The sequence below is a fragment of the Oncorhynchus nerka genome, linkage group LG28 (genome assembly GCF_034236695.1).
Source record: "Oncorhynchus nerka isolate Pitt River linkage group LG28, Oner_Uvic_2.0, whole genome shotgun sequence".
NCBI lineage: Eukaryota > Metazoa > Chordata > Actinopteri > Salmoniformes > Salmonidae > Oncorhynchus > Oncorhynchus nerka.
In genome coordinates this window covers 22,500,596-22,512,432 of record NC_088423.1, presented here as the reverse complement: position 1 = coordinate 22,512,432, position 11,837 = coordinate 22,500,596, and the positions used below count along the sequence as shown (strand labels likewise).

At 43.5% G+C, this 11,837-nt stretch overlaps 1 protein-coding gene across 1 annotated transcript; it reads right to left on the bottom strand.

Annotated features, from left to right (window-relative positions):
- Nucleotides 1-11,440: 11,440 nt before the first annotated feature.
- On the bottom strand, nucleotides 11,441-11,837 carry si:ch73-256g18.2 (small integral membrane protein 36). The gene has a single exon (XM_065012530.1). It carries the CDS (start codon nucleotides 11,822-11,824, stop codon nucleotides 11,459-11,461), a length of 366 nt encoding a protein of 121 aa, XP_064868602.1. The 5' UTR covers nucleotides 11,825-11,837; the 3' UTR covers nucleotides 11,441-11,458.

Here is an 11,837-nt window from a genome sequence, read left to right as displayed (position 1 = left end):
CACACTTTGAAATCTCTCTAATGCCTACATACCGCTAGCCTGGGTACCCAACTGTTTCTCATTAGGCAACAGCATGTTAGCTAACGCAGAGACAGACTGGCGTCCAGGCTAGCATTCTATGATGTCAGCTTTGTCATTTGTTCATTTCGTTCATATGGCAGTGTTATGACCAGGCAGGTCACCCGTGATACAAGTCAGTATTCCACGTCCATCCATGTCTGAGGACGTCCAGAGATGATGTGGAAAACAGCCACAGGGGGCAACAGTGAGCCCTGTTACTAACAAGTAGGTTTTGGTTTTGCTAAGATGTTGCGGATGGGTGTAAGCATCTGTCTCTGATTCCAAAGGTTGCATGTTTGAACCATTTACATTACATTACATTTAAGTCATTTAGCAGACGCTCTTATCCAGAGCGACTTACAAATTGGTGCATTCACCTTATGACATCCAGTGGAACAGTAGTGCATCTAAATATTTTAAGGGGGGTGAGAGGGATTACTTTATCCTATCCTAGGTATTCCTTAAAGAGGTGGGGTTTCAGGTGTCTCCGGAAGGTGGTGATTGACTCCGCTGTCCTGGCGTCGTGAGGGAGTTTGTTCCACCATTGGGGGGCCAGAGCAGCGAACAGTTTTGACTGGGCTGAGCGGGAACTGTACTTCCTCAGTGGTAGGGAGGCGAGCAGGCCAGAGGTGGATGAACGCAGTGCCCTTGTTTGGGTGTAGGGCCTGATCAGAGCCTGGAGGTACTGAGGTGCCGTTCCCCTCACAGCTCCGTAGGCAAGCACCATGGTCTTGTAGCGGATGCGAGCTTCAACTGGAAGCCAGTGGAGAGAGCGGAGGAGCGGGGTGACGTGAGAGAACTTGGGAAGGTTGAACACCAGACGGGCTGCGGCGTTCTGGATGAGTTGTAGGGGTTTAATGGCACAGGCAGGGAGCCCAGCCAACAGCGAGTTGCAGTAATCCAGACGGGAGATGACAAGTGCCTGGATTAGGACCTGCGCCGCTTCCTGTGTGAGGCAGGGTCGTACTCTGCGGATGTTGTAGAGCATGAACCTACAGGAACGGGCCACCGCCTTGATGTTAGTTGAGAACGACAGGGTGTTGTCAGGATCACGCCAAGGTTCTTAGCGCTCTGGGAGGAGGACACAATGGAGTTGTCAACCGTGATGGCGAGATCATGGAACGGGCAGTCCTTCCCGGGAGGAAGAGCAGCTCCGTCTTGCCGAGGTTCAGCTTGAGGTGGTGATCCGTCATCCACACTGATATGTCTGCCAGACATGCAGAGATGCGATTCGCCACCTGGTCATCAGAAGGGGAAAGGAGAAGATTAATTGTGTGTCGTCTGCATAGCAATGATAGGAGAGACCATGTGAGGTTATGACAGAGCCAAGTGACTTGGTGTATAGCGAGAATAGGAGAGGGCCTAGAACAGAGCCCTGGGGGACACCAGTGGTGAGAGCACGTGGTGTGGAGACGGATTCTTGCCACGCCACCTGGTAGGAGCGACCTGTCAGGTAGGACGCAATCCAAGCGTGGGCCGCGCCGGAGATGCCCAACTCGGAGAGGGTGGAGAGGAGGATCTGATGGTTCACAGTATCGAAGGCAGCCGATAGGTCTAGAAGGATGAGAGCAGAGGAGAGAGAGTTAGCTTTAGCAGTGCGGAGCGCCTCCGTGATACAGAGAAGAGCAGTCTCAGTTGAATGACTAGTCTTGAAACCTGAATCCAGCGATAGAAAGATGTTTTTATATTTTTGTTTTATCCCTAATCTATCCCTAACCTTAACCATTCAGAGTTAATGCCTAACCTTAACCATTCAGAGTTAATGCCTAAACTTAACCTTAAACACTTTGAAATTTGACGTTTGGAACAACTTAGATATATGATGATTGAGAAACATGTATGAACGTCTTATTGTGACGTAAGACTGTGAGAGCTTGTAGGTTTTGACAGTGTTATTGATAACTTTGTTAAGACTGTGAGAGTGTAAGGGTTTTCCTCCTCTTCGTCTGAAGAGGAGGTGTAGCAAGGATCGGACCAAGATGCGGCGTGGTAAGTGTCCATGGTTGTTTATTTAAAAACATGAACTGAACACTCAATGAATACAAAACAATAAACGTGAACAAAACCGAAACAGTACCGTGTGGCGAACAAACACAGACACGGAAACAATCACCCACAAACACACAGTGAAACCCAGGCTACCTAAGTATGATTCTCAATCAGAGACAACTAATGACACCTGCCTCTGATTGAGAACCATACTAGGCCGAAACATTGAAATTCCCAAAACCTAGAAAAACAAACATAGACAACCCACCCAACTCACGCCCTGACCATACTAAATAAATACAAAACAAAGGAAATTAAGGTCAGAACGTGACAGAGAGCTTGTAGGTTTTGACAGTGTTATTGATAACTTTGTTAAGACTGTGAGAGCTTGTAGGTTTTGACAGTGTTATTGATAACTTTGTTAAGACTGTGAGAGCTTGTAGGTTTTGACAGTGTTATTGATAACTTTGTTAAGACTGTGAGAGCTTGTAGGTTTTGACAGTGTTATTGATAACTTTGTTAAGACTGTGAGAGCTTGTAGGTTTTGACAGTGTTATTGATAACTTTGTTAAGACTGTGAGAGCTTGTAGGTTTTGACAGTGTTATTGATAACTTTGTTAACACAGGTTGTTTCAAGTTACCTGTCACCAGATCATTGTTTCACCGTGTTGTACAGACGAACTGTCAGAAGCTAAAGCAATAAGCCCATAAAGCAGTCGAGTCTTGGTCTCCTATCTACCAAGCTTACTGTCACAGACACGCATGGAACAACCCTCTTTATTTCATTTGTAATTACTTGTAGTATTTACATGTAATCTGGCATGTTTTTATTTCCTCTTCAAGCATTCAAATTTGAACATTATCAGCATACATGCAATAGAGAATAGCTGTTATAATTTTCTTTTACTCTTCCCGAGCATGACTTTTCTCTGTCAGTGTCCGTATTAAGACAGCCTCTCAGTCCTGCTCAGATTGAAAGAAGTCCTACTGAGACTGTCCTAGTATGGACACTGCACAGATGCTCTCTGTGACCCAATGAGATGAATGTAACAGATGTACTACAGTATATAACAAACACAGGAGGTTGGTGGCACCTTAATTGGGGAGAACGGGCTCGTGGTAATGACTGGAGTGGAATGGTATCAAACACATCAAACACACGGTCGGCAGGTGTTTGATGCCTTTCCATTTGCTCGGTTTCTGCCATTATTATGAGCCTTCCTCCCCTCAGCAGCCTCCTCTGATAAGTCACACAGTACGTTGGGCGAATGAGTTGTGTTGCCTATACAGTACGATGGAATATACCCTAATCACTTTATATCTTTACTACAGACCAAAACATTTCAGTATACAAAGGATATATTGATATATTAAAGGTTTTATTGTTTATACAAAGATATTCATGTTTTTGTACAGTATTTTTCCCAACATACTATATTTCTTGTGTATTTTAAAAACGAACTGTGTATATTAAGAACTTGTTCACTTTTAACAAAAGCTGTTTTTTAGATACTTTGCCTGGACATTACTAAAGACCACATTACAAATGAAACCGACAGGCCATTTTGTCTTGTATGTTTTGTTGGACTGTTCATTTGCTGTAGTCTAAGTAAATATTGATATCTGGATCTCTTTAAATTCTTACTTGTATGTAGTTTTGATATAGAATAATGTAATGTCCCAAAAACAAACACTTACAGTACCAGTCAAAAGTTTGGATACACCTACTCATTCCAGAGTTTAAAAAAAAATTATTATTATTTTTTACAATTTTCCACATTGTCTCAAAAACCAACAAGCACTATGAAGAAACTGGGACTCTTGAGTGGCGCAGCGGTCTAAGGCACTGCATCTCAGTGCTATAGGCGTTACTACAGACCCTGGTTTGATCCCGGGCTGTAGCACAACCGGCCATGATTGTGAGTCCCATAGGGCGGCACACAATTGACCCAGCGTCGTTGCCCGGTTAGGGTTTGGCTGGGGTAGGCTGTCATTGTAAAAAAAAAATTTGTTCTTAACTGACATGCCTAGTTAAATAAAAACTGGATCTTATGAGGACTGCCACAGGAAAGGAAGACCCAGAGTTACCTCTGCTGCAGAGGATAAGTTATTTAGAGTTAACTGCACCTCTGAAATTTCAGCCCAAATAAATGCTTCACGGAGTTCAAGTCACAGACACATCTCAACATCAACTATTCAACTAGATTTTTGGTTCCAACTGCCATGTCTTTGTGAGACGCAGAGTAGGTGAACGGATGATCTCCACCATGTGTGGTTCCCACCGTGAAGCATGGAGGAGGTGTGATGGTGTGGGGGTGCTTTGCTGGTGACACTGCTAGTGATTTATTTAGAGTTGAAGGCACACTTAACCAGCATGGCTACCACAGCATTCTGCAGCGATACGCCATCCCATCTGGTTTGGGCTTAGTGGGACAATCATTTGTTTTTAAACAGGACAATGACCCAACACACCTCCAGGTTGTGTAAGGGCTATTTGACCAAGAAAGAGAGTGATGGAGTGCTGCATCAGATGACCTGGCCTCCACAATCACCTGACCTCATCCCAATTGAGATGGTTTGGGATGAGTTGGACCGCAGAGTGAAGGAAAGGCAGCCAACAAGTGCTCAGCATATGTGAGAACTCCTTCAAGACTGTTGGAAAAGCATTCCAGGTGAAGCTGGTTGAGAGAATGCCAAGAGTATGCAAAGCTGTCATCAAGGCAAAGGGTGGCTACTTTGAATAATTTGTTTAACACTTTTTTTGGTTACTGCATGATTCCATATGTGTTATTTCATAGTTTTGATGTCTTTACTATTATTCTACAATGTAGAAAATAAGAAAAACCCTTTAATGAGAAGGTGTGTCTAAACTTTTGACTTGTACTGTATGTTAAATCTCATGTTCATTTGTCCCTTTTGTGTGATTTTTTTCATTTTTTTTGTGTGCATTTTTTCCCCAGATGATGGGTTCCCCAGGGCACTTACATGCTGTCTTTTTGATTATGTTTCTCATGATCACAATAAAACAGTTTATATCATCTGCTAGTTATGTGTTCCTTTGGTTGATGAAAAAAGGCGGGTCGATTTGAAATCTACGACCTGGTTCAATTCGGTGGTTTCACGTTATGACATTCGGCAAGAAAAAAAGCAACAAGACAAGATAGGATGCAATAACCATCTGCATGTCACACATTTTGGGAAAAAAAACAAAAAGAAATGTCTCTAAAGCTGATGTTTTTTTTAAAGTATCAGATGACATACTGTTTCCAAAAGTCTCTCTTCCACTCCCATAGCATAGCCTACTACTGTACTCTGTGTGTGTGTTATATGTACTGTATCGTGCTGGTTTGGTATAGTCGTTTTGAAATTCTGACGTAGTAGAATGTCTTTTTCTCTCTGTTATGTAGCCTACACAAACACAGGAGCTAGTTTAGTTCTTCGATTTTTTTATACAATATTATTTAGAGGGTCTTGGACGAGTCATACTATTGTGATACTTTTAATGTGCTATATATTCATGCACTATAGTAATAATGTACCACAAATATTACATTTGATAAATTATATTCTGTATTTTGAGAGCATCAGTCATTTACATGATATGTATAACGCCTTCCCAAAACCTGGGTTTTATTCATTAGTGTACATGTAGCTAATACCGTTTCTTATTGAAAAAGTCCAGGTAGTCCCTCCCTGTTTGCTTCCATTTCATACCAAATGAATATGACCTACCAAGTTCACTTGAACATTGGCTCAAGTCAAATTTGATTTTAAATCCTCCCTCTTGTGTGCCACACACATCTCCCATACAAGACTAAGTCACTTAACTGATCTCCACACCTTATTAGTACCACTACCACTGATGTCAAGCCCAGAATATGACCAAAACAAATTGGTCTGTTTAGAAGAGTAAATGTTTGTAACCCTGCAGAGAGGACAAAAGCAGAGCAGATATCAGAAGGAATACATAGCCCTCGCTTTATAATACTCTGTGGAGTTGAGTCTGACTAATTCCTCAAACCCGTGGGAAGTATAATTTGCTGCAATTCACATTGCAAATGGGGTGCTGTGATTGGTCATGTCATTGGTTGGTCTCGATGGGAACCAAGCTGAGCAGGCCATAGTATTTCAAATAAAAAAAAGTTTTACGTAAGAGGCTGTAGCATGTCGAGTCCCTCGGTGGCAGGACTCTCTGACTTGGTTCTTTTCAAAGTCGTGGCAGAGTGGATGACTTGACGTGACTGAGTCTTGATGTGGCTGAGTGGAGGACAGTCACAGCACATCCTGCTCCAGTCAATGTCAGTCTCTATATCCCTCCCCACCAGTTTTAAGGAAGTAGCTGGTCTAACCGGAAACGGATGTACCATTGTGGCTCAAAGACTCCCCCAGATTCCATAAAGTAGCTGGACTACATGGAAGCTGTTGCGACTCAAAGTCGTGGCAATCTCATGGCAGAGCAAATGACTTGACATGACTGAGGCTTGTTGTGGCCCAGCAGAGGAGGATAGTCATGTAGTGACAATGGCCAGAGAGAAAGAGGCGAAGCTGTCTATGAAAAATAAGCCCACGAATTTAGGAATTTTTGTATGGAGGTCAATGAGAGAGTGTCGGATTGAATTGCTAATTTTCTACCTGAGGCTTATTTGATCTAATAGAAGTTTCATAATGGTTCAATTGTCTCAAATGCACTGATATAAGTGGACGCAACTGGCATTTCGACATCTTTGAAAAAACAACAACTTTATTTCGGAGTTGTGCCTGTTGTGATAGAGACAGATGGATGGCTCATGATGGATATAACCTGTCTTAAAATGCGTATTGCCATTGAGGGCTTCCACCATTTTAAAGTTGTCAACTATGTGGGGATTCCTATGAGTTGGGAGCAATCAGCCGATGAATAAGAAAATGGACTACCTTGAAATGGACATAGTTTCAATGGTGCTGCCCATGCTGTCACAGACGCTATAATACCACAGATACAAATATGAGTCCTCTATCTAGCTCTATGGCCTGTTGTTCACACGCATATCTGCCCTCTCATTGGCCAGAATGGTCCCACCTTATCTAGCTTCCTCCCACCTGCCTTTCATCTTTGAGTACATGTATTTCTATTGTTAGAGCGGTCGATTGACTATCGTGAATATAATAGACAATCTTTGAGAAACCATAATGTATCCTGGATAAATTGTAACTGTCCGACTGATCTACAAATGATAATGAGTAGTTGTTTGTGATGCAAGGTGGATTGTAGATCAGTCAGTCGGCAGTCACCTGCACTGTCAGCTGCAATGTCGAACGAGCCCATTGAATGGTTCTGATGTTTGGTTAGTTAGTTAGTCGGTTGAATGGTTGGTTAGTCAGTTGATTGTTTCGTTAGTTGATTGGTTTGAGTTGACGGTTTGATTCCCACAATTGACCACATATTCTGAATATGTATTAACTGTAATCTGTTTTGGATTAAAGTGTCAGCTAAATTTTCATTTAGTACAGTAGCTAGCTGCCAAGAGGCCTGACATTCATTGAAAGAGTTGTACACCTAGTCCTAAACAGTCATTGTCATTCAAGTGCAGCATATCAATTACAATGTAGACCCTGTTTTGTCCAAGAAGCTAGACACTATAATTCTTTTTCAAGAATTACAGCAGAAAAGTGCATGGAATATGTAGTTTTCCAGTGGACGAAGAGAACGGTATTATAGGTATTGCAGTTCTCTGTGAGTTCATAGTTCCTTCATTATACGTGTACTGTAGATTCTGATCTCAAGGTGGTTCCTTCTTAGTGAGGTGTGGCAGGGCATCGTTGTCTGGCCCTTTGACATATTCATGCCCAACGGTGTAGTGATGGGGTGAACAGGAGAGAAGAGTGATTCCATAATGTCAGAGGTCTTCTGGTTTCTGAGTGGTGATGACTGCACACTGGTCTGCTGCCCTGGGGAAAGACAGCGAGAGGAGACATTACCTTCAACTGATGTATAGCTTCAGTTGATGCATTAGTAGAGATGATATAGTAAGCTATTACAGCATCGAAACTAACTAGCGAGCTAACCCAAACACTAGCCCTAAATCTTACTGTATGCATGTTAGCTACTGTAACTACAGGTGTAGGATATTCATTTGAGCAATTTCTCACAGCGGGAAAATAATCCCGCAGCAACAGGAAATGTGTATTATTGGGTGGATTAGTAAAGGAGATTTTTCAGATTCAGAAAGCATTAATGACCTCAGAGGCAATAACATTTTGCAGCAGTCATAAAACATTCATTCAAGATCACATATTAAAAAACAACATAGCAACGGGTATTTACAAGCATGTAGGCTGGATAAGTGCAATTTCATAATAAAAATGTCAAAACAGGCTACAATGCAAGTGCTATTGTGTAATTAAAAAGTCCAACGTTTTGTTAAGCTGCAGAATTGCATTTTTGTAGTGGGTTTGACACATATTTAGTTAGGGCAAATCAAGCCTGACATTTTTAAGTGGACATTACAAACTTAGAAGCCTTTTAAAATCTTGAATACACTACAAATGTACATTTCCTGCAAAACAGGGTGATCAAATTAAGATCCTACACCTGTTGCAGTTAAGGCAAATATGATGGCTATTGGCTAAGTTGAGCTCTGACAAGCTGCAGGGTTCAAGCGAATTCTCCAGCTGGCTGCCACCTACAAGGGATCAGCGATGGGGAATATGGACAAGGCAGGGCAAGCAACTACGGGACATCAAATGTAACACTGGACACTACAAGAAAAGCCCAATGTTAGGCTTTTAAACGGACACTAGATGGGGTAGTAGTTCAAATTGAAATGTTTTTATTAAGGCGTCTCTCTTCTAGTCATGTTCATGCTCTTTATTTTATGTCATCCACACTGCATCTCTATTTTAAACTGCCATAGGGGTCCCTGGTAGCACATGCATTTGTGTAAGTAAAACTATCTATATGCTAAAAGTGTCCACATCTGTCCCAGCAGGCACCAGACGTTACTGCTGATGGCTTAGGGACATAACATGGAGGAAACGTACAATTCAACATGACACAATTATAGCAGAACTGAGGCTTTCAAAGTGCTCCTCTTTGAAATAGCTTCACTCCTTTGATCACTAAAACAGATGCTTTAAATTTGCAAGGTTGCCTTTTTGGAAAGCCCCTCATAAAAATGTTTACCATAACTGTGTATGTGTATCAACACACCATATTCCTTATATAGTGCACTACTTTTGATCAGAGCTGTACCCTATTCCATATATAGTGCACTACTTTTGACCAGAGCTCTGGTCAAAGGTAGTGCACTATGTAGGGAATAGGGTGCCATTTCGAACACATCCGGTGGGTCTGTTTTTTAGCCTCCTTATATGAATGCACCTATCACGAGTCACTCTGGATGAAAGTGCGTCTGGCTTTAACTCTTTTACAACAGCCAATGTTTCACAGTGCTTTTACATCACGCTCATATGTTAAAACCTAATATATGTCAATCATTGACAGAGTGAAGCCAGACATGCATTCATTCATTGACTGGGAGGCTTTGTGCTCTCAGGCCACGTTCATTTTGCTGATTGGGTTTGTGCCTGCGGGATAAAGCAGGATTTGGAGGGCCAAGGATGGACAGGTTTCAACAGAAGCAGACGGCTTAGAGACTGAGACTTGTTATAGTAGTGGGGGTTGGGGATGATAGGAGGGTCTGGTGGTCACTGAATGTTCTTATCATAGGGGAGTGGCCCCCCAGTGTCTCACTGTCTGCCTGTTCTTGGATTGCTTTTATGCATTCATCGTGTGTCTATCCGATCATTCATCATTTATCAAATTTTGCATGCCATATTGTGTGCGTGTGTGTGTGTGTGAGTTTGTTTGTCTGTTTATTTGTCTCCATGTCTGCGAGCATACATGTGGGTGGGGGATTCCCTTACTGCAGCTTCCCTACATGCCAGGTCACACCTGCATGCAAGACTTAAGGTTAAAAGCACTTTACTGTCTCATATCACTATTCTATTTGCATGTTCTTCCAAACATCCCACAAAAGGAATTGTTTCCATGCATGTCTCCTTCCATTAAACAAATGTGTTCAATTAACCAATCACATTGATGACTCACACACTGTGGTAACAGCCTGGATATATTGATTGATTTGACAGGGGAACCCAGTGTAAAACATCTGCATTAGGGATTGACTTCTTTTTTGGGGTTACTTGCATTCACCAATGCCAACTTTGAACTACACTGAGTGTAAAAAAAACATTAGGAACAACACCTGCGCATTCCATGACATAGACTGACCAGGTGAATCCAGGTGAAAGCTATGGTCCCTTACTGATGTCAGTTCAATCAGTGTAGATGAAGGGGAGGAGACAGGTTTAAGAAGGATTTTTAAGCCTTGAGACAATTGAGACATGGATTGTGTATGTGTGCCATTCAGAGGGTTAATGGGCAAGACAAAAGATTTAAGTACTTTTGAACGGGGTATGGTAGTAGGTGCCAGGCGCACTGGTTTGAGTGTGTCAAGAACTGCAACACTGCTGGGTTTTTCATTCTCAGGAGTTTCCCGTGTGTATCAAGAATGGTCCACCGGCCTCCCGGGTGGCGCAGTGGTTAAGGGCGCTGTACTGCAGCACCAGCTGTGCCATCAGAGTCCCTGGGTTCGCGCCCAGGCTCTGTTGTAACCGGCCGCAGTGAGGCGACGCCGTGGGGCGACGCACAATTGGCCTAGCGTCGTCTGGGTTAGGGAGGGCTTGGTCGGTAGGGATGTCCTTGTCTCTTCGCGCACCAGCGACTCCTGTGGCGGGCCGGGTGCAGTGAGCGCTAACCAAGGTTGCCAGGTGTTTCCTCCGGCACATTGGTGCGGGTGGCTTCCGGGTTGGATGTGCGCTGTGTTAAGAAGCAGTACGGCTGGTTGGGTTCAACCTTCGTCTCTCCCGAGCCCGTACGGGAGTTGTAGCGATGAGACAAGATAGCAGCTACTACAACAATTGGATACCACGAAATTGGGGAGAAAAAGGGGTAAAAAATAAATAATAAAAAATAAATAAAAAATAAATAAAAATAATTTTCCACCACCCAAAGGACATCCAGCCAACTTGACACAGTTATGGAAAGCATTGGAGTCAACATAGGCCAGCATCCCTGTGGAACGCTTTCAACACCTTGAGGCTGTTCTGAGGGCACACACACACCAACCCAACACACACACCAACAACAACTGCCTGCTTACCTTCTTAGCTTTCCCCTCAGCGATATCAAAAAGAAAGTACAAAACAGCAGCAATGAATGACATCCAGTCCAGTGCAGTCCTTGTCTATACAACCAAATCTCTCCTCTCCTCCCTCCCTCCCTCTCTCCTCCTCATTGTCTAATTCCAGTACTTAGTATCTATCTTCTCTTCAGTCATGGACCCACCACCTCATTCCCCTCTCCTTGTCAGACCAGGGTGCTTCTCTTCTTCCTCCCCAGGTCTGAGGTGGGCGTCAGCGCTGGTGGCTCGTAGTCGTTCCTGCTGGGTTCTGGAGGAGCCATGTTGTTCTGGTTCTGGGTCTGACTCTGGCTGCTCTGCCGCTCACAGCGAGACGAGGTAGGAGAGTTCTGCATGATCACCAGGCGTATGGGCGACTGGCTGGGTGGCGCAGGGGGCGCGGGGGCGTACTCCTTGGTGGGGTCCTTCCCCTGACAGTCGTACAGGATGCAGGAGATGAGGAAAACGAGAAGGAGGATGACATAGCTGGCTACCAAGATGATGAGGTTCAGGGTCACGGGGTCAATCTCAAGGTAGAATTCCATGAAACCCATGGTGATGCTTCAT